Source organism: Jaculus jaculus, chromosome 1, assembly GCF_020740685.1.
Source record: "Jaculus jaculus isolate mJacJac1 chromosome 1, mJacJac1.mat.Y.cur, whole genome shotgun sequence".
NCBI classification, from domain to species: domain Eukaryota; kingdom Metazoa; phylum Chordata; class Mammalia; order Rodentia; family Dipodidae; genus Jaculus; species Jaculus jaculus.
This window is the reverse complement of record NC_059102.1, coordinates 106,030,546-106,054,827: the sequence shown is the minus strand read 5'-3', so window position 1 is coordinate 106,054,827 and position 24,282 is coordinate 106,030,546. Positions and strand designations below refer to the sequence as shown.

General features: G+C 48.8%; 1 protein-coding gene across 3 annotated transcripts in view; it reads left to right on the top strand.

The window, feature by feature from the left end:
• The window catches only part of Pax5 (paired box 5), a 224,607-nt gene that overhangs the window by 111,211 nt on the left and 89,114 nt on the right, over positions 1 to 24,282 (top strand). For all 3 annotated transcript variants that reach the window (XM_045142336.1, XM_045142335.1, XM_004658314.2), the window contains one exon: positions 6,283 to 6,412. In XM_045142336.1, coding sequence (XP_044998271.1) covers positions 6,283 to 6,412 — 130 coding nt within the window. The remainder of the gene's footprint in view (positions 1 to 6,282; positions 6,413 to 24,282) is intronic.

Sequence of the window (24,282 nt, the reverse complement as noted above, 5' to 3'; positions counted from 1 at the left end):
TTGAATATTCTAATGACACTAAATTGATATGTTTAAAACCTCTGGAGACACTAATGAGCAGTGTCTCTAGAGGTTTTAAACATATCAGTTCTAAGGCCCTTTTCTTCCACTGCCCGTATTACATGCAGCCAGCGCTTGTTATCCCATCAAGCAGAAGTATTTTCTCAGGGGATTGAACTACTGGTGGAAAGGGACTGTGCTTTCTGGTCACCTGGCTTGGTGAAGGAAGGGCACATGTAAAAGGAAGGCGGTGGGGTCAGCATGTCACTTGAAGTTATTATTCAAACACTCTCCAGTTAGTTCTTTTAGTTATTTGTTTTACTTTTAAAAAATATTTAACATAGAGAAGGAAAGAGAGAGAGAGAGAGAGAGAGAGCGAGCAAGCGAATGGGCACGTCAGGGCCTCCAGCTACTGCAAATGAACTCCAGATGCATACGCCACCTTGTGCATTTGGCTTACGTGGGTCCTGGGGAATTGAATCTGGGTCCTTTGGCTTTACAGGCAAGTGCCTTAAATGCTAAGTCATCTCTCCAGCCCCTGTTCTGCTTTTAGAGGTAGTGTCTCACTGTGTAGCTCAGGCTGGCCTACAACTCTGGGGATTCCTGCCTCAGCTTCCCAAGTGCTGGGGTTATAGACACGTGCCACCATGTCTGAACCCCAGTCAGTTCTTGAGCATAGCTTCTATCATTCATTCAACAAGCACTTAGGAGGCAGTTGGGATGCTCCGTGTTCTGTGTTCTCAAGGTAACCTGAAGGGGGAGGGCCAAATAGCTGCTCTATGTGATGAGAAGTGACATAACAGAGGTCTACCGAAAAAGTCACTGAGTCTGGAAGCTTAGAGAAGAGATTAGTATTTCTCTTTTTTTTTAATTTTTATTAACATTTTCCATGATTATAAAATATATCCCATGGTAATTCCCTCCCTCCCCACCCCCACACTTTCCCATTTGAAATTCCATTCTCCATCATATTACCTCCCCATCACAATCATTGTAATTATATATACAATATCAACCTATTAAGTATCCTCCTCCCTTCCTTTCTCTTCACTTTATGTCTCCTTTTTAACTTACTGGCTTCTGCTACTAAGTATTTTCATTCTCACACAGAAGCCCAGTCATCTGTAGCTAGGATCCACATATGAGAGAGAACATGTGGCGCTTGGCTTTCTCGGTCTGGGTTACCTCACTTAGTATAATACTTTCCAGGTCTATCCATTTTTCTGCAAATTTCATAACTTCATTTTTCTTTAACGCTGAGTAGAACTCCATTGTATAAATGTGCCACATCTTCATTATCCACTCATGAGATTAGTATTTCTTTGGAGGGTATAGCACCAAGAATATGTTCACTGAGGAGGTGATATTTGAGCTGGGTCTCTAAGTGACTGAGCGGGGCCCAGCAGGCAGAGGCTGGGAGGCGTCTAGACCGTAGGAGGCTTAGCCAGGGACCCAGAAGGTTAGAGAAAACACAGGTGTTTTAGAAAACATCACAGGCAGCTCAGAGACTCGGGGAGAACTACCCGTTAGTAATCGCATCCTCTGACTCACACACCGCAAGCCAAGAGCTGTGGGATCCCACCAAAGAAGAGTGGCTGGGCCCCCCACAAACCTTGGCAGGTAGCGACAGTGGGAGGCATAAGCGACAAAGGGCAGCCAAGGCCTGCTTTCTGAGTTCCACTGTCCCCAAAGCCCAACTCTACAGAGATCTGCTTTGCCTTCAGGAAGCCCGTGTTGTTTGAAGGACTGCCATGGTGGGCTTCCTCCCACTGTATACGTCACCCGGGTCGAGAATTCCAAGTCTTGAAAAGATGATTTAAATCCAACTGTCAGGATGACTTGATTAACTTTGCTTGTCATAGAAGTTTAAATGCACGAAGAGGCAGGAAATCTTCACTGGTCACACTTTCTGCTATTCTCTTCCCCTCACTGTGGCTTTGCTGCCTGTGGGAGTTCTAGGCTTTCCCTCACAGACCTAGCTGCCAGCTGAGGGCCAGGGCTGGGGCTGGGGCACTGGGGCTCCTGGCTGGGAGGCAATAGGGTCTAGAAGAAGCGCATGTCCACTGTGCGTCCTCAGTTTCATGGAGGCAGCACCTCACGGTCCAATTCCAGCTGCTATGCCTTGATGCCTTCACTTTACAAATAGTTTCATCTGGGCTGGAGAGATGGCTTCGCGGTTAAGCGCTTGCCTGTGAAGCCTAAGGATCCTGGTTTGAGGCTTGATTCCCCAGTACCCACGTAAGACAGATGCACAAGGGGGCGATGTCTCTGGAGCTCATTCGCAGTGGCTGGAGGCACTGGTGGATCCATTCTCTCTCTGTCTGTTGCTCTCAAATAAATAAATAAAAATAAACAAAAATTTAAAAAATCGTTTCATTTATTTATGGGAGAAGAGAGAGAAAGAGAGAGCGCCTCCTCTCGCTGTAAACTTGACACTTTGTGCGTTTGGCTTTACGTGGGTACTGGGGGGTTGGACCAGCAGGCTTTGCAGGCAAGTGTCTTTGACCACTGAAGCTTCCACTGGAACCATCTCCAGGCCCTGTAGCATCCCAGCCCCCACCTTTGCTTTGGGCCTCCTTTCCCTCAGCTACGGTCCCATCCTGGCGTGGCTCCTCCTGTACAGTCACCTCTGGCTCGTCCCTCAGTTGTTCCAGCTTGGGGGCAGGGCTTGCTTAGTGCCTGCTTCAAGTAATTTTTCCTGAAAATGAACGCTCTGTGCTTTTCTCCCTCTGGGACTGGATTTCTGGGGCCTTGGCCTTTTCTCTGGGGGCTTGTGAATGGGCCTGGTCTCACGCTCCGTCTTGCATACAGCAGGGCTTGCTAACCATGGGACGAGAGGCTGGGGAGATGGCTCAGTTGGTTAAGTGCTTGCTTTGAATTTGATCCTTGGTATCTATATCAAAAATCTGGGCATGGTGACACGTGCTTGGGATCCCAGTTCTGGAGAGGTGGAGACAGTCTGACGACCCCCTGCTGTTTACTGGCCAGTGAGCGTATCCTGCTTGGGGAGTTCTAGACCAGTGCGAGGCCTTATCTCAAAAGAAAGACCAGAGAAAGGAAGGAAGGGGGAGGGAGGGAAGGAGGAAGGAAGGAAGGAGAGGCATTCATGAGGAACAACACCTGAGGTTGTTTCCTGACCTCCACATGCATGTGCACACACATGCGTGCAACCCCCACACACGTGCGCCAGTACCCACACCAGATGGGACAAATGCATACCCACTGTGCTCAGGCCCCTACTGGGATCGATGTCTGCGCACCCAGAAACTAGCAGATGCTGTCATGGGAGAGACCCCGAGGAAGGCGGGCACAGCAGCGCCCTGAAGGAGCTGTCTCCAGTGGACTTCACTCGTGAGTGTATTTTTAGCAAACCAGAGGCTGAGGCCGTGACCAGTCCAACCGCACAGGGAGGGATTTTACACAACGACCTCTTCCCAACATCTCCCTGATGCATGGAATGCAGGCAGTGTTCTTCAAATGCTGTTTGTTTGCCTATCTGTTTATTTGTTGGTGTGTATATTTATTTATTTTATGGCAAAAGAGATTTATTGAGACAAAGGTGGAGAGCTTTAAAGTGTCAGGACAAGCATGTTTAGGATTTGGGCCAGCATCCGAACAGAAAGAAAGGTTAAAAATAAAGTTACGCTTTAAAAAAGTATTTTACTCATTTATTTGAGTGAGACAGACAGGGGTGGGGGTGGATGGATGGGCACGGCAGCGCCTCCTGCCACTACAAACAAACTCTAGACACATGCGTCACTTTGTGCATCTGGCTTTATAGGGACACTGGGGTGTTAAACCCAGGCCATCAGGCCTTGCAACAAGTGCCTTTAACCACTGAGCCATCTGTCTAGCCCCAAAGTTATGCTTTCTGAGTTAGAACTCAGAAAAAGCAGGCAGGCTCAGTAAGGAGAATCTGTGAGCAACTATTGAACACTCCTGTTTATGGCTTATGGCAAGAAGTATGTAAACAGGACTTGCTTTTTCTAGGTGGTTTTCCTGGAGGGCTTCCGTTCTGTTCCTTCTGGTTCCATTAACAGTGGTTTGGAACCAGCAAATTGCTTTCATCGCCTGCTAATAGGCATCACCCACGGTAGAAAATCATCAGCGTAACTGTCAACAGATTGGAGATGGACCCAGATTTGAATCCTGGCTGTGGGTCCTGGAAGCTGTGGCTTCAGGCAGATCTTCCCTTCTACAATGGAAGTCTTGAGGTTCTGCACTGGTGAAATGGGATAATAGCCTACTGCAAGGCTGACTGTGGGATAAGAGGGGAAGCCGCAGGTAAATGCCAAGTGGGAGCTGCCCTCACCCTTGTGAGATCTGTGGCGGCTGGCTGCTAGGCATCACTTGGCAGGGCCAGTGTGCAGAGTGGGACTCGGGCCTCCTGGAGAATGGTAGTCTGAAACGACTTCCTGGAGGAGGAAGCACCGAGGCAGGGCTAGAGGATGACTGTGACTCACTCCTGTCCCGTATGAGCATTGGTGGCCAAAAAATAAAATTAAAAAAACAAGGAAAGAAAAGAAAGAAAAAGCCCTCGTTGTTTTCCTCCAGGAAGGACACACTTATGCCTAGCGAGTTTGGGCAGGACCCAGAGCCGACCATATTAGATACCTTTGCTTTTTGCATTTAGGTCTGTAATCCACCTGGGATTGATTTTTGTGTCTTGTGTAAAGATCCAATTTCTTCCTTCTCCCCTGTTTCTGAATGGATAACCAGTTGCCCCCGCACTGGTTATTAAGGAGCCCATCTTTTCCTGCTGATTTGTACGTCTCTTTGTCCATATATCAAGGTTCCATATGTGCACGGATCACTTTCTGGCCCAGATTCCGTTTCATTGGTCTATTTATCTGTCCCCATGCCAATACCACCCTGTTAATTACTGCGGCGTTAGAGTGGTCCCTGGTGCAGGTAGACTCCCCCAGCCTGGCTTCCTTGGAAGTGCTTGGGCCTGCTGTGGGCCTGGGCTCTTCTCTGCATGTCTCAGAATCTGTCTTGCTGGAAGGTGATGGATATGCCCAGGGGGTTGTGGCTGAGCTGTCCTCGGTGAGTGGCATCTCAAGAACCCTGGGACTGAAGTTCTCAGACCCACTGCTGCTGTCAGCCCCAGTTGGCAATGAAACAGCCCAGGAAGTACTTTCTGATATGCAGAGGAGAGCGCTAGGAAGATGCCTGAGCCCTTTAGCCGGCCGCTTGCCTAGTGGCTCCTTCGGTTTCCCCACAGTGGCTCAGCCCGCAGCACCCTACTCAAGGTACTGGTGACTCACTCCGGAAGCCTCCATGCCTCCTTGCCTCTGCCTTTCAAGGACATAAGCCTACTTAGAGACAGACAGGGGCGTGTCCTCTACTGGCAATACCAGGATCCTGAGGTGCCTTGCGCACCAAAGCTTGGCATACACGACCACATTCTTTGGCTTCAATGTTTGTAAAACGGGGTTGAGTGGAAGGAAGAGACACGTGGCTCATGCTTATAATTTAGCCTTTCCTTCAGTAGGGAGAGAGTCAAGATAGCATCTTTTCTGGAGACCATTCTGCAGTGGCTTCAATGGCAAGGCAATGACTCCTCGCATGCATGCCTTAAAGAAAGGGTGTGCCCCACAGCCCAGGGCCACTTGGTTGGTGTGGGTCTGCTCCATCAGAGGTTTGCACCTGGTTTTATTCCACATACGGGTGCTCACATGCTTCCAGAATCCAAAAACACCCCCCACACCGTGACTCCTTTGGCTCGATGTACTGAATTAGGGTGAGAGTTTGTGGTTGCTCACCCCCTGCATGGTCTGCTGGGCCCACAGTCGTCCTGCCCGTGGGCCCCAGCCCCCACATGTGAAATGAGGGGCTCATCTCTCAGGTTCCCTTCCAGGCTTGCTAACGTGATTCTATCTGTGAGTTAAGTGCCCGGAAGTCAGGAGCCATCTTGTCCCTCTCCTTGACAACAAGACTTGTATTGCTGCTTCTCCTTGCTTCCTGATGTCGAGGAGGACAGCTGCCCTGACCCCTGGCGCTGAGCAGAGAACCTTAGACCATGGAGTCAAGTTTGACTTCTTAAGAAGCTGCCCGGACTCCTGTCCGCGTTCTTCGCCTAGGGCCGGTGGTCGATTCTGGACACCGGTCTTGTTCTTCCAGCTGAATCTGTTCTTTCAACATGGGATGTTCCCAAGCGCCCTGGAGATCTCAGCCCAGGAATGACCTGGCCCAGCGTGGTGTTGAACCTAGAGAATGGCGGTGTGTGTTTTAGTGGGATGCTTCTGAGTTGTGCCCTCAGATGTCTGTTTCTTCTTTCAGACCACCGAGTATTCGGCCATGGCCTCGCTGGCCGGAGGGCTGGATGACATGAAGGCCAACCTGACCAGCCCCACCCCTGCCGACATTGGGAGCAGTGTGCCAGGCCCGCAATCCTACCCCATTGTCACAGGTAAGGGCGACTGGTGGGTGGGGACTTGGGAGAGTGAGAAAGACGATGCACGTGAATTTCTTCTGCTGGCTGCACTGGGTCATAACTGGCTGTTTCTGCTTTAATGAGGTTATGAGCACCTGCGTCAGGTCAAGTAGCAGCCTGCTGGGGCCACAGGTCATGGCTGGCAAGAAACTTGGCTCTGCGTTGCTCTGATAGAGCCAGAGAAGAACAAATGCCCATGGGTTGGGAGGACTGACAGGGAGCCTCTCTGGTCAGTGGGGCCCTCTTGGGGCCAAGTGTTCAGGAGTCTGGGATTCCTCTATCCCAGGAGCAGGGCAAATCTGCTGGTTGGCAGAGCTCCATGGAGAAGTGAGGCTCCTTGCAGACTATACTAAATCCCTGCAGGTATATCTAAATGTTCAGAAAGAAGGGGCTGAGAGGCACTGGGTATGTGCCAAGCAGCTTCATTTCAGGCAGTCCCAGTGCCAGTCTTGGTTGCCACTACCAGTGTATTGATTAAGAATGTGAGCCCTCAGGGTTCATTGCAGAAGAGTGGGAGGAAAGAACGCAAGAGCCAAAGGAAGGGGACCACTCCTTGCAATGCAGCTGTCCGGACAGAAACTGGCTTCGATATCCACGACCTCGCAGTGTCTAGCAATACCTTCACAAGACCCTTTTATAATAGGAGAAAAAGATGATGACATCAAATTAAAAGAAAGACTAATGGAGAAATGGAAGGGGATATGACGGAGAGCAGAGTTATGAAGGGGAAAGTGGGGAGGGGAGGGAAATACCATGGTTTATTGTCTGTAAGTATAGAAGTTGTCAATAACTATATATATTTGAAAAGGGGCTGGAGAGATAGCTTAGCAGTTAAGGCATTTGCCTGAAAAGCTGAAGGGCCTCGGTTCGATTCTCCAGGACCCATGTAAGCCAGATGTGCAAGGGGACACATGTGTCTGGAGTTCGTTTGCAGTGGCTAGAGGCCCTGGTGTGCCAATTCTCTCTCTCTCTGCCTCTTTCTCTCTCAAATAAATAAAATAAAAATAAAGTATACATATATATATATATATATACTTTATTTTATATATTATATATATATGTATGTATGTATGTATGTATATAAATAGGAATGTGAGCCCTTAGGCTGGGCCACATCTCAGGGGCAGACTGCTTGACCAGCATGTTTCAGACCTGGGTTCCAGCTCCATGGTGGGCCTCCACTCCCTCCCAGGTTTGAACCTACTGGGTGCTGGTGTGATCTCAGATGGGTCCCACAAGAATTCCAGCTGTACAATGGGGAATGGCAAAGCAGTTCTGGCACGGGGCTGTTGTAAGCATGACCAGGTTCCCATACAGAAGGAGCTTAAACTGTTGCCTAGCACCCAGTAGGCATGCAACAAACGTAGCTATCTTGACTTGCTGCTATAGAGGGACCCTCCTCCTCCTCTGTGCCTGTTGCACTGGGCACTGTGGAAGCCTCGGGCAGGCTCAGCAGCCAGCTCTAGGAGGGTGTCCCACCTGGCAGGTGGAAAGCCCTCTGGAATATGGTGTACACATGTAGTAGTGGCTAGTGGGCCCCACTTAGATTGAATGCAGGAGTCCAGGTTGATTTGACAGGACGCCCTGTAGACTGGTAGTCAGTACCTGGCAAGTAGAACTAGACATGCGTGTGGGCTGTGGGGAGCATCAGGGAAGCAGAGCCCCGGATTCAGGTTAGAACTCAAGGAGATGGGGCAAGAGCTCAATCCCTGGAGGACTTAGTAGCCAGGCCAATGATAGGCCTGGCTGTGAGACCTGAGCCACTAGGTCGGCAGTGGTCCTCAGGCCGAAGCAGAAGGGCCCTGTTTCTGGGCACTTACTGCATGGGGGGCGCGGTCAGACAGACTAAGAGTGACGTGGTCCCCTCTGCATCTGAGATGGGGCAGAGTCTTCAATCAGCTGAGCCCACAGAGGGAACTCTGAGCAATGGGGTGTGAACCAGAATTCCAGCTCAGTGAGCTCTTACTGACATTGCAGATGTCCCCCGAGCGCCTCTTTGTTCCCTGGGTCCATAGAGAGACCTCCGATAGTACCCTCATTTTACAGATGCACAAGCCCAGCCCAGACTTGCCCACTCCACAGGGTGAGAGGTAGACTTAAAGCCCCCCTTAGTCTACAGAGTCCTTATTCTTTTTTTTTTTTATAAATTTATTTACTTATTTATTTGAGAGCGACAGACACAGAGATAGACAGATAGAGGGAAAGAGGGAATGGGCGCGCCAGGGCTTCCAGCCTCTGCAAACGAACTCCAGACACGTGCGCCCCCTTGTGCATCTGGCTAACGTGGGACCTGGGGAACCGAGCCTCGAACCGGGGTCCTTAGGCTTCACAGGCAAGCGCTTAACTGCTAAGCCATCTCTCCAGCCCAATCCTTATTCTTTTTGAGGACCCACAGACAATTCTGGAGGTGGAGGTGGTGAGTGACACCAGTGTGGACCAGCTCATGGTCATAGCCACCGTCCCTTTGCTGGGTCTTTCCTGTGTTCTGGGGAGGGGCGGCGGGGGGGGGGGGGACCCGGGGAGGAGAGTGCCGTCATGATGACGTCCATCTGGGAAGTAAAGAAACGGAGGCTTGTGAAGAGTACTCATTGCCTAACATCACAGCCTGTGAGCGATGGTGCCACATTCAAGCACCAGGGCCACGCCGCTGCCACGTTGCCACACAGACAATTGGGGAGCCAATACCATTGTTGGCACTTTTCTTGCTGTCTGCTTTTGAACACATTTCTGAGCCTCCGTTTACTCAGCTGAAATGGTCCTTGTGTGGCGGGGTCTTTGTGATGGTCAAACAAGACCCAGGAGGAGATTGCACTGCAGAGGGAGGAGCTGGGACTAGAGTTAGGAAACAGGTGTAGGCAACGGGGTTCACACCCACGTGTGCCCATGCTTCCTTAGACGCCTGCCTACACAATGCTGCGGTCGGCTTCCTAAGACGCTTGTCTGTGGAGAGCCGGTGGCTAGTTAGCTAAGGCCGATCTAGCCCACAGATAAGCATAGCTGAACCACATGTTGCATTTAGAAATTCTGATCCCATGCTTAAAATGAAAAAATATATTTCTGACTTCCCTGGAAAGATCAGAAGAGCTGCCCCTAGTGGGCCACTGGCTTCCCACAAGGTCTGATAGGTTGAGGCTCAGTAGCAGCAGCCCAAGACAGTTCTCTAGAGTCCCTGTGTTCCCCAAGCCCCTCAGGGCTGGGGTTACCGATGTGTGAAGCCATTCCCAGCTGTTTACATGGGTGCTGGGGAATTGAGCTCAGAGTAGATAAGGCTCTCAGACTTACATGCATGGGCTCTGCTTGCTGAGCCATCTCCTTAGCCTCATCAAGAGCTTTTACAAATGAGCAAGAGGGCTTGGGATGTAGCTCAGTTGGAGTGCTTGCCCTGGATTCCATTCCCAGCACAGCATACCCTAAGCACGGTGGCACAACAATTTAATCCCAGCACTCAGGGGTGGGAGGCAGGAGGATGAGAAGTTCAAGATCATCCTCAGCTACATAGATTCGTAGATACATACATACATACATACATACATTGAGGCCAGCCTGGACTACACAAGACCCCATTTCAAAAATTCAATATTAAGGGCTGGGGAGAGATGGCTTAGTGATTAAGACTCTTGCCTGAAAAGCCAAAGAATCTAGGTTTGATTTCCCATTACCCACATAAAGCCAGATGCACAAGGTTGTGCATACATCTGGAGTTTGTTTGCAGCAGCTAGAGGCCCTGGTGTGCCCATTCTCTCTCTCTCTCTGTCTCTTTCTCTGCCTCTTTCTCCCCTTCTCTCTCAAATAAGTAAATAAATAAAAATTTTTAAAAATTCAATATTAAATGTAGTAACTATTAAATAAAATAATAATAAACAAAATGCTATATGAATAAAAGGCTTTAAAATGAACAAAAATCAGTAGAAAAACTAGACAAGGGATGTGAATGCATGGTTCACTAGACAAAAATGCACATGCCTCAGCAGTGTATGAAAAGAGGTGCACTTGCCTCATAATTTAAAACTGTAAATTAAAACAATCACAAGAGACCTACAATAATACTCTTAACTTATTGACGATTAAAGCGTGGCATTGGAAATGGCACGAGAAAGGTATTTTCATATATTGCAATAGGAATATAAATTAATGAAATTTCTTATGGAGGGAAACTTTGCAATATCTATCAAGATTTTAAATACATCCAACCTACCTTCTGATCTAGAACTTTCATATACACTTTAAGAAAATGATTCCACAGACACATCTAGCTAGGTGCACAATGTTGCCTATGTATGTTACTTATAATGGTAACCAAATAGAGACAAACCAGCCTTTATCAATAAGAACTGCCCAAGTAAATTATGCACTTTCACACAACACATCACTCTGCAACCATAAAATATAAGTAGAGGGCTTAGCAGTTAAGGCGTTTGCCTGCAAAGCCAAAAGACCCAGGTTCAATTCCCCAGGACCCACGTTAGCCAGATGCACAAGGGGGTGCATGCATATGGAGTTCATTTGCAGTAGTTGGAGTCCCTGGCATGCCCATTTTCTCTCTCTCTTCCTCTTTCTCTGTCAAATAAATAAGAATAAAGATATTAAAATATATATATGTATCTATGTAGAGCTGTCAATACCAACATGAATGATCGTCTAAGATACATTTGACCAAAAAGTTGTGGAAAAAGATATGTGTGATCACATTTATTTAACATGTAATATACTATTATAACACAGACAAATGCAAACTATAAGACAATATGAAAATTATATTGTAGTCAGTGGAACCAATGAATTGACCTAGTAGACAGAAACACACACGCACACACACACACACACACACACACTCCTGTACAGCAGCTGCTCAAGCAGTAGGAAGTCTCTGAACACCTTCCTTTGCTCTACAGGCACTGAGTCCCTGTACTAGGTAGAAATGCGTCAAAGAGGGTCTCCACCCTATTCCCTCCCCCCCCCCCCCCGCCGTGTCTTTGGAATAACAAATGTTTGCAGAGCTCTGCCTGCCTTCACATCTACTTCATGCTATGCCTATCTTCACACCACTTGCAAATAAAATCCAAATAATCTCCTAATTCTGAAGGAAAGGACAAATAAATGGCACGTGTTTGATATGTACATATTCTGCATGCTGTGGGGCATAATGAGTTGGCCCTGGCCTTTTCACATGCACAGAGCAGGGGGAATGTAGCGGCCTGAGCCCACTCAGTGAGCGGTGTGAACCAGTCCTCCTTCCCACTCATCCTGTGGGCATGGCTTAGCAGCAAACACAGTGTGAGGTTTGCTCGGTTTACACAGGAGCGGCCTTCTAGAAACTGCAATGTGGAGACCATGGGAATTGCAGGCTCACATTTATATGTAAACGAAGTTCAGTTCTAGATTCTGTAAATAGGTTTGTCACCTGCCTGAAGGTGAGGGATGCAGAACAGTTCTTGTGTGGGCTGTTCCATGGTAAACCAGTTAATTCCTCTCCGATGTTCAAAGCACCCTCTAGGGGGCAGTTACCGCCCCACTGAGCACTTGTTAGACCGCCTGGAAGGAAGTGCCTCAGGGCTGCTGCGAGCTCCCTGTTGTTCTAGGACATTCTTTTAGCTTTACCTGTGTCAGTGGCTGGCTGATAAGGTCCTGAACTGTTGGAGAAAAGTCAGTCTTCCAACCTAGCCCCATCCTTCCCACATAACTCAGAGTCCGGCTCCGGGTTCCAGCAGGCTCCGCCAGGGCAGGTGGGGTCCCCAAGCTGCCCCCACACTCCAGGCCACCCAGGAACAACCTCATTAGAGAGTGAGCCGATTGCTCTGCACCATCATAGGCTGCGTTAAATATTAAGCTAACCCCTGCTGTACCAGCTGGGGCCATGCTTCGGAAACTCACCATTTGCAAGCTCGGCGACATGGCCAGCCAACTTCAGCACTGTCAGCAGTTTGGGCAAGTCCTGACTGGGACAAATTAGCTGCAGGTGTTTCCTTGGGCCGAAGGCCTGCTGATGGGGCAGCCATTGGGTCTATCTGCCAGAAAGGACAGCGGGTGGGGTACCAAGCTCCCAGCATCTGCCCACTTCCCCATTGGCCAAGGACTTGGCCGTCTTGCCCCCAGCTGCCCCCCCCCCCCCCGCCTTTTGCCTGGGAGAACAAAAGAGTGAGACCAGCCTGTGTCCTTATGGATTTTCCTGGGAGCCATATCTTTACAGCAGCAAACTGGACTAGCAGGCTGAAGCTGAGCCAGGCCTCCTCTGGCCCAACAAGTGTGGGAGACTCTGACCTGGCAGCAGCCGGGCTCTGGGGTCTAATGCTTGCCGGATACTGTCCCTCTGAAGTCACAGAGACCTGTTCCGTGGGGCGACGGATGAGACCTAGTAAGACAAAGTGGGGGCTGGGGATATGGCTCAGCGAGTCAGAGCCCTTGCTGGGCAAGGATGAGGGACCCAGATGATCCCTGCATCCACTGTAACAAGCCAGATGTGGCTGTGCCTGCCTGGAACGCCACGGGGCAGAGACAGGAGACGGGCTGCTAGGACCTCCCGGTCAGTCAGTGAAAGTGAAAACTGGCGAGCTCTGGGTTCAGTGAGAGACTCTGTCTCAAAGGAATAACGTGGAAGAGCGACACAGGAGGACACTTGACGTCCTCCTCTGACCTCCTCACCTGTGCGTGTCTATGTACACACGTCTGTGCACGTGCATACACCTCCTCATCCTACTTACAGACCAAAAAATAATAAAAAAAAAAAAAGAGTGGCAGCCTAGTCCCTGAGTCCACAGACGCCTTGAGCCTACCAGCTCTGGATTCAGTGTGCGCAGCCTCAGTATCCCAAAGTTGGCTGCCCAAGATCTGAACGGTGGCAGAGGGTTTGGAACAGGGTTCAGAGGAGCGGGTTTAAGTCACCCAGCCAGTCCCATCTTTGGGCAAATCCAGCGTCCTCTCAAAGCCTCAGTTTTTCTCGCTATGAATTTGGGGAATGGCAGTTTCTGAAGTGCCTGCCTTAGCTGGCTGTGTTTTCTTGTTTGTTTTATTATCCTATTGGATATTATCCTATTGGCTGAGCCAGGACGTCATACTTTACCACTGAGCTACACCCTAGCCCCTCATTTGGCTATTTTGAAAACAAATGGTGGGCTGGAGAGATGGCTTAGCGGTTAAGCGCTTGCCTGTGAAGCCTAAGGACCCCGGTTCGAGGCTCGGTTCCCCAGGTCCCACGTTAGCCAGATGCACAAGGGGGCGCACGCGTCTGGAGTTCGTCTGCAGTGGCTGGAAGCCCTGGCTCGCCCATTCTCTCTCTCTCCCTCTATCTGTCTTTCTCTCTGTGTCTGTCGCTCTCAAATAAATAAATAAATAAAAAATTTAAATAAACAAAACAAGATGGGTCACTTGGAAGGCAGGGTTTGAGTGCTCCCAAGGGGCATCTGAGTGTGTGTGTGGTGGGGGGCAACAGTGGGAGGAGGTTGGAGGGACTGAGGATCCATTGTTAGTGCTTCCCAGCTTTCCTCAAAGCAAACATTCGAACCACACAGTAGCAGCGGGGGAGATGCCTGTGCCCAACTCACTCCACAGCTAAGGAGACCCTGGAGCCCAGAGAGGGAGGAGACGAGGTTAGGGCCACACCCAGGAAGTTAGAACAAAGACTGGGCTTCCCTCGGACTCTGGTTCTCACAGACCACTGTGGTCATGTGGTCAGATGCATGTGAATGAGATTCCAATCAAAGGCTGGAGAGATGGCTTAGTGGTTAAGCGCTTGCCTATGAAGCCTGAGGACCCTGGTTTGAGGCTCGATTCTCCAGGACCCACGTTAGCCAGATGCACAAGGGGGTGCACACATCTGGAGTTTGGCTTACAGTGGCTAGAGACCCTGGCGCGCCTATTCTCTCTCTCTATCTCACTCTTTCTCTCTCTCTGTCACTCTCAAATAAGTAAAAATAAACAAAATTAAAAAAAAAAAAGAGATTCCAATCAACTTCCAGAGGCATTTCTGTTAATGTTTACTTGAGAATGTCATCAGGAATGCCAGTCTGCTTCAGCTTAAAGCCAACGTCACATAGTCCAGCTAGTTGAGCTTGGGTGTGTATCACCCCCAGCCTTGGTCCCCACCTGTGGAGCAGGGCCAGCAGATGAGGTCTATATCGGCTTCTTGTGAGGCATGCACGAGTGGCCCCTGCAAAATGAGTCCCCATGTCTACACTCAGGGGCCAGTGACATCTGCTATGTGACTTGAGAATTTGGAGACACACTCAAAACCTGTCCGTGGACTTGCTTTTGGCCTGTGAACTTAGGCCTCCAGACCTTGGGATAGTCTTCGGGGTTAGGGCCAGTTTCAGCTGTCTGGTGGGAGACGTCTGGCTGAATGAATCTGGGGTTTCTGAGGCGGCCGCCTGCTCAGATGTGTTCTGCCTCTGGCTCTGGTTTCCCCTGGCCTGCCGCCAGGCAGCTCGGGAACAGCCAATTGTTCATCTTTGCGCGGGAACACCTCCTTTGACCCAGTTTTTATGAGCCTTTTGGAGGCTCATCAGATGCAACTAAATACCTCTTCCCTCAGAGTGAAGTCATAATGAATAATGAAAGCAGGACTTTGAGAGATGTCTGTGTACCCAGGCTGCTGGAAGGTTCTGAGAAAAATGACAGTAAAAGCTATAATACAGCGCGGTAGCCAGAACCGAGTGCTTGGCCATGAGCTTCCATGGAAGACACTGGGTAATATCAGTAGCTACTGTTTACTGGGATCGCTCTGTGCCAGGCTGGCAATACAGTGGTAACACCAGGTCACAGCTCTTACCCTCTCTGGGCTTGTCTGCTGGGGAGAGAGAGACAGTTTGTATAATTTTATAATGGCATGTGCTCTGAGGAAAAAAATCCAAGAGGGAGAATAGCAAGAAACAGTGGTGGAGGAGGGGTAAGGGTGTGATGGAGGAGAGGAGGTGAAGTGGGGCCTTTCTAGAAAGGCGGCATTGGATCTGAAATGATAAGAGGTTTAGGGACCATGTGGAGAAAGGGATTTCTGGCAGAAGATGTAGTCACAGAAAGTGTCCTTTAAATATGAGTGGGTGAGGGCTGGAGAGATGGCTTAGCGGTCAAGGCACTTGCCTGAAAAGCCAAAGGACCTGGGTTCAATTCCCCAGGACCCACGTAAGCCAGATGCACAAGGCGGCGCATGCATCTGGAGTTTGCTTGCAAAAGCTGGAGCCCCTGGCATGCCCATTCTCTCTCTGCCTCACTCTCTACTTCTCTCTCTCTCTTTCTTTCTTCTTTTCTTCCTTTCTTCCTTCCTCTCTGTCTCTCAAATAAATAAATAAAAATAAAATATTTTTTAAAAAATGAGTGGCTGAAGAGTGAGACCGTCAAGTCTGTACTGCCAGTCAGGCCTAGACCATAACACAGACCCTTGGGGTTCTCAGAGTTGGTGGAAACCACAGAAATTGGATCTGGGGCAGTTCATGACTCAGGCACTAACCACTGTGTCCTCAGACAGGCATGTGTCCCAAGGGTCCAGCCCCAAAACTATTTACTCTGCATAGTAAATTTTAAAAAATATATTATTTATTTGCAAGCAAAGAGAGAGAGAGAGAATGGGCATGGCATGCCAGGGCCTCTTAACATTGCGAATGAATTCCAGATGCATGCACCACTCTGTGCATCTGGCTTTACATGGGTACCGGGGAATCAAACGCAGGCCATCAAGCTATGCAAGAAGCACCATTAACTGCTGAGCCATTTCTCCAGCCTGAAAACTTTTAAAAAATATATTAAAAAAGTAGACCCGTCATTTTCAAGATAAGAGGACTCATCTTGTTCATTGGGAGGGGGGTTGTAAAATAAAGAAAGGGTCATCTATATGATGGAGTGGTGTATGGCCGTGGGAAAGAATGAGGCAGCTCATTATGGCCTGATGAGAAAGGACATTTGAGATTATTCCTTTTTTTGTTTTGTTTTGTTTTGTTTTGGTTGTGGTTTTCAGGGTAGAGTCTCACTCTAACTCAGCAGGCTGACCTGGAATTCACTACGTAGTCTCAGGGAGGCCTCGAACTCGCAGCGATCCTTCTACCTCTGTCTCCAGAGTGCTGTGATTAAAAACGTGCACCATCATGTCAGGCCACTTGAGATTGTTTTTATTATTTATTATTAATGAAAAAATCCAGGTAGAGCTGGGCGCGGTGGCGCAAGCCTTTAATCCCAGCACTTGGGAGGCAGAGGTAGGAGTATCTCATTGTGAGGTTGAGGCCACCCTGAGACTACAGGTCAGCCTGGGCTAGAGTGAGACCCTATCTTGAAAAACCAAAAGAAAAGAAAAACGCTGGGTAGAGAGTGGCGTACAGCAGGCTGCCTTTCATGTTCCCTGTGTATTTGGACAATATGGGCGCATACTGTATTGTGTGACTTAAAGCAACTCTGGAAGAATTCTCAGGAATAGAACCATGTTTAGGCGCTGGATGTGGGAAGAGCTCATTTTCTTGCATATCATTTACAAGTTTTTGAACCATGTCAGTTTACCAACTACCAAAACAGTAACTTAAAAGTTCCTTAAACATTGGAGAATTTGACCTAAACATTAAAATGCCACTCTTGGAAACATAGTGAACCCTCTTCAAACATGCCCATGTGGCCGTGCTTAGGGAGATTGAGAAGTGGTTGCTCTCCTTAAATGCCCTAGATAGCACCTGCCCAGCCTTCTGTCTTACCTGGCCTGCTGGCACCCATGGGCATCAGGTGTCCTGGCCTGTGTTAGCCCTATTGCTGTGCCCTTCAGGTTTCCCCTTACTTTAATCCTCCCAGTAGAAACCCCCTGCACCAAGGCAGGGCTGCCACGCACCGCCCAGCTGGCCTTGTCTGTCCCTGAACTCAAGACTGCTCAGGGTGCTCCCTGCCTGGAGAGGACTTCCTCAGGACCAGCTGGGCATGCACACCGCCCGTGGGAGGACCTGTGGGTACCATGGGCAAAGCTGTCAGGATCACGTAGAAATGCAGAATTCCATCTCAATGCAGTGACACATCCCACTCTGTCCACACAGAATGTGGCAAGCCTTTCACAATTGCAATGGCCTGTTATGGCATCATGTCCCAGATGAAGCCAAGACAGCACTATTGCAAGAAAACTCAACACCCAACATTGGAAGTGCCCTCCACACACAGGGCTGTTTACATTCCAAAACAATTTGGGGTGAATACAGTTGGGGTTTGAATTTTTTTTTTTTTTTTTTTTGGTTTTTCGAGGTAGGGTCTTACTCCAGCCCAGGCTGACCTGGAATTCACTATGGAGTCTCAGGGTGGCCTTGAACTCACGGCAATCCTCCTACCTCTGCCTCCCAAGTGCTAGGATTAAAGGCGTGTGCCACCACGCCCTGCTTGAAATATTTTTTATTTGAGAGCGACAGATATAGAGAGAAAGAGGCAGATAGAGACATAGAGAGAGAGAGAAAATGGGCCCGCCAGAGCCTCCGGCCACTGAAAATGGACTCCAGACGCGTGTGCCCCCTTGTGCATCTGGCTAACGTGGGTCCTGGGGAACTGAGCCTGGAACCCGGGTCGTTAGGCTTCACAGGCAAGGGCTTAACCGCTAAGCCATCTTTCCAGCCCTGAAATATTTTTCACAGTATAAAGGGGACTCATAACAATTGATTCTTAGATTCCTAGACACTTGGAAGTTTAGTATCTTACAGTTTGCCTGGGTACTCAAGAGATTCTGAGATGCCGGAGGTCTGATCGTTTGAAAGCTGAAATGAAACGCAAGTGTCTCCATAATTAAAATGCACATCGGAGAAACGGTGATTTGCTTTCAGGCTAGCCCCAGTGTTCCCAAGAACTATTTGTTGAATAAATGAATTAATATTTGTGTAAAGTACGGTGTCAATTAAAAAAAATAATTTCAGCAGAAAGTGCTCTACTTGTTTCTGACCTTGTATTTGTTAGGATAAAAATAAACGGAGCTGGATGGCTCTCCTGGTAATACACTCATAGATTTTTATACTTGCAGGCAGCTAAGAAGCCAACCTTTCCAAATAGCCTTGGAGCAGGTCTCTGGGCCTGCAGCTTCCCACCCACCTGCTGTGATCCATCTTCCTAAAATAGCGATTTCATTAGCTGATTCTCCTGGTCAGAGGATCTCCAATGTCTTCTCATTGTCTGGAGGGGGAAAATGCTCCTGGGTGGTTTGCAGAGATGCTACCATGCATCATTCATTCATTCATTCACTCACTCACTCATCTCTCCCTCAAAACTGGGCTCTTCTTGTATGTCGCCCTTGCTAGGCATGTTGACAATTCTAGGTGGTGGAGTCTCTACCCTCAACACATTCAGTCTGATGAGGATGGAGGGAGTCTAATACAGACCTGTAGAAGGCAAGCAAAAACAAAGCTGAAAAGAAAATGATCAGTGGGCTAGGGAGATGGATCAGCAGTTAAAAGGCTCTTGCTTGCAAAGCCTGCCAAGCCTGGGTATGATTCTCTAGCACCCGTGTGAAGCCAGATGCACAAAGTGGCACATACATTTGGAATTCATTTGCAGTCACAGGGGCCCTGGTGTGCCCATTCTCTCTCTTTCAAATAAATAAATGAATAAAATATTTTTTAAAAAGAAAGAAAATGATTAGTACCCTGGAAGAAGCCACATATAATGAAGGAATGACAGAGGGAAATATGGTTTCTCTTTGTCCATGATAAGGAGGGGAAAATTTTATGGAAGAGATAATGTTTAAGAGAAGCTTAACATGGCCTCCTGGTTTCTCTGGTCTGAAGTTTGGTTTAATCTTTCATTATCTCTTCCCTCCTTTTCTTCCTTCCTTCCTTCCTTCCTTCCTTCCTTCCTTCCTTCCTTCCTTTCTTTCTTTCTTTCTTTCTTTCTTTCTTTCTTTCTTTCTTCTCCCTCTTTCTCTCTCTATTTATTTATTCCTTCCTTCCTTTCTCTTGAGACAAGGTCTTGCTGTGTAGCCCTGGCTAGCCTGAACTTACTATGTAGACCAGGCTGGCCAGTCCTCTTGCCTTTTACCTCCTGAGTGCTGGAATTATAGGTGTGTGCCACCACATCTAGCTCATCATCCCCTTTCCTTAAAAATAATTCATTTTTAACCAAAACCCAATAGAAACTCATAATAAAATGAATTTCAGCGGTATGAAAGCTCATAACCCGTGACCAGATCCCTTTGTGTCATTCCTACTTTGTCCTGCAGATGTTGGCAGAGCTGGCACTGTAGAATGTCTCCCTCTGGCATGTTTTCTGTGCCTAAGAAGTGGACACCACATTACACACACTTAGTTGATTTCCTATAGATGGCTTCATATTGCATATTATTTAAGTCTTAACACTTTATATTTTTATGGAGACCCTAACCTACGTGTAAGTAAAGAAATTCTAATGTCTAATGATGCGGATGAACCACTGTGGATTTTTCTCTAACAATACATTGGGCTCAGCCTGTATCCTCAGGGTTATGGAGTTAACAGCTCTTAATATCTGACCCCCAGAGCTGCAGACAGGCAAGGCCCAGGAACGGGAGACAACTGGGAACCTTAACATTCTCAGGAGGCCCCAGGCTGGGACTTAGGGCCTGGTAGCTACCTCCCTGAGCTCAGGGCTGTGTGTGTGTAGAGTGATGGGGAGCTGTTAGAACCATCGGGCGGGGGGGGGAGTCACTGGGAGGCTTGGTTTAGATTAGCACCTCAAAGAGCCTCCTAATAGCCTGAGCTCTCTGAAAGCAGCAGAGGCTGCCTCCAGAGCCAATAACACGACCGCTGCTGCTTATTGAGCATTTGATATGTGCGTTGGGCCATTAATCCTTTACTCTTCGAAACACTGGCGCATTTTTGTCCTGCTAACAGTTAAGGAAAGTATTTGAGTTTACTCAGCTGGTAAGTAGAAGAGGTTCCTCCTTGCCCCTCTTCTGTCAGCAGTGAGCTATGCATCACATCAGGAATCCAGGCAGAGCTCTCCTGGTCTGAAGCACAGCTGTGCTGGCCTCTGGCGGCTGTAGGAGCTGCTCCCATTGCACAATCTCTGGTCCAGACTCTGGCCCAGTCTTCCTGGCTTTGGGTTGATGCTCTGCAGCTTAGGACTGGGTGGCCTCCTTTTTTCCAGCTGCTTTGTGTGAGCCTCGATTTTCACATCTAGAAAATGGGGATAGCACCTTGTTATATGATGTGTTAGGAAAACCGCTCTTCACAGTGATCAATCTACCTGAGAGAAAAACTGAAGGGAGGAAGCATTATTTTGGCTCATGGTTTCCGAGCTATCGTTCCATCATGGTGGGGAGAGAGTGGACTGAGCAGAACAGTTCCTATCAAGCTGCCAGGAAGCAAAGCAAAGAAATATAGGAAGGACCCAAGGCAAGATATCCCCCAAGGATATGACCCAGCTAAACCCCGATTCTTACACTTTACCCCTTCCTAGAATGTCATCATATTCTGAACCCAGCAAGGGCTTAACACATTTATTAGGTTAGAATCAGGATCTAATGATCTCTGGAAATACCATCACAGTACCCCAGAGAGGTGTTTTACTAATCTTCTAGGTATTTCTCAATCCCATCAAGTTGATAAGATTAACTACCACATGTGGAGTAAATAAGCTAATGATTCAAAAATGTGAAGTAGCAGGGCGAGGTGGCGCACGCCTTAATCCCAGCGCTTGGGAGGCAGAGGTAGGAGGATCGCCGTGAGTTCGAGGCCACCCGGAGACTATCTAGTGAATTCCAGGTCAGACTGGGCTACAGTGAGATCCTACCTCAAAAAAAAAAAAATAAAATAAATAAATAAATAAAAATGAAGTACCCTCTTGGGCTATTTAAATGTTGTTTTGAAAATCTAGACCTCAGGAAAATAGCCTGAGGCATAGTCAGACTTAGGGGTCCTCATGCAAAGGAGTGGCAGAAGAGCTGGCAAAGGTGGCGTTTGCACCAGGGTGGAGCAAGCCTGCTAACTTCCTGCTCTGGACATGCGATCAGCCTCGTATCACGGTTTGTAGCTGCTGCTGTAACAAATTACCACAATCTCTGCAATTAAAACAGCACAAATTTTTTACCTTTTAGTTTGGGGTGCAAAGATCCATAGTCAAGGTATCTGTAGTACTGCTTTTCTTTGTCTGTTTCTATTTCTTCACTTTCCAGTTTCCAGGGGTCTCCTCTACTCCTTGGCTCCTGGCCCCTCTCCCCACCTTCAAAGCTGGCACAACAACCTCTTCCTCACTTTGACCTATGTTTCTGCTAAAACATCCACTCTCTGTGAGTCTGGCTCTTCTGCCTCCCCCCCCCTTTTTTAAAAAAATCTTTTATTTATTTATTTATGAGAGAGAAAGAGACAGATAGAAAAAGAGAATGGGCATGCCAGGGCCTTTAGCCACTGCATACGAATTCCAGACACATGTATCCCCTTGTGCGTCTGGCTCAGGTGTATCCCGGGGAATCAAACTCTGGTCCTTAGGCTTCCCAAGCAAATGCCATAACCGCTGAGCCATTTCCCCAGTCCTCCTGCCTCCCTTTTATAAGTGCCCTCAGGCTGGACCCACCTGGCCTATCCAAGATGACCTCTACAACCTTAATCACATCTACAAAGTCCCTTTTGCCATGGAGGATAACACATTCATAGGTCTGGAGATAAGGATGTAAATGTCTTTTGGGGGGGTCATCATTCTGAAACCATGTCCCCCAGGACCCAATAGAGAACCTCCTTCAGTACTCAGTGTCCCATAGTACCTGGAGAAGGGGCAACATATGTGAGGTGATGGGAGAACCTTTCATGTTCCTAATGGTCCTCACCCTGGCTCTTCCACCCATGTGACATGTAGTGGCCTTCCTAGGTTCCTTAGGTCCAGACTTTGGAATATTGGTTATGGACAACTTTTAACTATCACCTCATGCAGCAATCACTGAGCAGATGGGGTTACTAACGCTGGAGGACTCAAGTCCTCCCAAACTGACACTCTGGACCTCTCACCCCTGACTGCTGCCCCAGTGACCATCGCCCTCGCCCAAGCTTTTGTCCTGCCAAAGTGGAGGCTTCCTTCTCCTGTCCTTACTTCTCAGCCTGCCAGAGCCTCTGCCAGGTGTCTACCTCATCTATGGAGCTGCCCCACGAAAGCCTCCATCCAGGCCTGTCTTGTGACCCCTGCTCACTTGGCCACATTGACTCTGAAGTCAGGCCTTTGCTTCTGCTGGGCCTTCTGCCTGGGGTACTTCTGTGGTTTGCTCAGAGGTGGCGGCTGCCTGCTGTGAAATGGAGAGCACTGCGTGCCCTGGAGCCAGATCAGCGCTTCTCCCCAGTCTGCAGAAATTCCGAGAACTCTGAGAATGCCCTCCCCGTGCTGAGCCTCGTGGCCCCATCTGCCCAGAAGGAATTAGAATCCAGGCTCATCCCCTCCTCTCAGGCTGTGGTGAGGCACACCTGAAAGCATGGGTAGATGTCCCATGAACTAGACTGGCCGTGTCCTTGTCTGTGAACTCAGAGAGCCTGTCACCTTGACTGTGCCAGGTGCTCAGATCTTCCCTCCTAGGGACGTTGGTACAGGATTTTGCCTATCAAAGGCTCTCGTGACACCTACTGAAGGATCTTGCAGCCAGTAGCCATGCCAATCTCGCCAAGCCTTTTCCACAAGCTTTTAGCACATCTCCTGGGAGTAAGTGTCCAGTTGCTGCCTCGTCCGGGAAGCCCGGAGAGAAGGGACATCCCCTCTTCTGGAGTCTGAGTCAGGGCACCATTATGCCTGTAATCCCACTGTGCTATGACTTAGGATTCTCTGTACCCGCTTACCTCCTTAGACTGGGAGAGTCCCAGTGTTCTCTGCGCCCTCCCACTGAGCCTCTCGTGGGGCTCCAGCTACAGTAGGAATTTAGGATTGCAAGACGGACGCATGAGCTATTATGATTGGCTGCTACTAATCGCCATACACTCCACCCTTCTAGGTCATTGTCAAGGTTATTGATATGATTCACACACTCACATACAATCTTTGGTGAGCAAAGAGGCACATTTGATTTTAAGATATCATCATAATTATTATTTCTTCCCAGATGTATTGGCTTCTACTATCTGCTGCGCCCTCTCCTTGCCGCTCATGTTCGCAGCCCAGGCAAAAGCCTCTCTAAGTTATCTCTATTAGCTTTGATATGCATTATCTGAGAGGCCGTAGGACTGTCCTCCCAGCCTGAGGTCTGTGAGTGTCTGCTGAGGCTGCTAGCCACCTGAGGCTTAAAGGACACTGGCCGCCTGTCCGGATGGGCCATCTAGAGAAATGTCTACTTTTCAGATCCTTTGGTCCCTCTTGCGCACCTCTATTATTCCAAGACCAGGTGCCATCACCTGTCCACCTCAAGGACAGGGTGGCTGCACAGCCTATCTGGAGAGAGTGGATATCTAGGTGGCCTGTAGAATAAGGTCTCTCCCCAGAAAGCTGGTCTTATCCTGAACAGCCAAGGCAGGTCTAAGCTAGGGTCCAGTCAGCCAAAAGTCACTAGCAGCAGGAGAGATCACTCATGCTTGTCTCTGACTTGCCCTGTGCCGTGCAGTGTTCTGAGCTATTTTATGTCAACTTGTCAGATCTGCATAACAACCTGAGGAGGGAGTTGGGCAGAGAAACCACTGGGTGTCACACAGTGGTCAGTGGTGGAGTCGGGGTCCAAGTGCAGGCAGCCGCCCTCCCGGGGCCACACACTTGCCCACGGAGCCACAGTGCTCTCGCCAGGCCTGCTGTGCCTGGGGTGGGTAGGAAGTCTGGTAAAGGGGTTCTAAGTAGGGCACAACCTGATCCAGGGCGCAGAGCACAACACAAAGGGATGGGCGGCTCCCCGGCCCTGCATGGGGCCAAAGTTAACCTGGCATAATACCCATAACTCCACTTCCTAGTCCAGTAGGTAGTATGGTCCAGCCCAGCTGTATGCACGG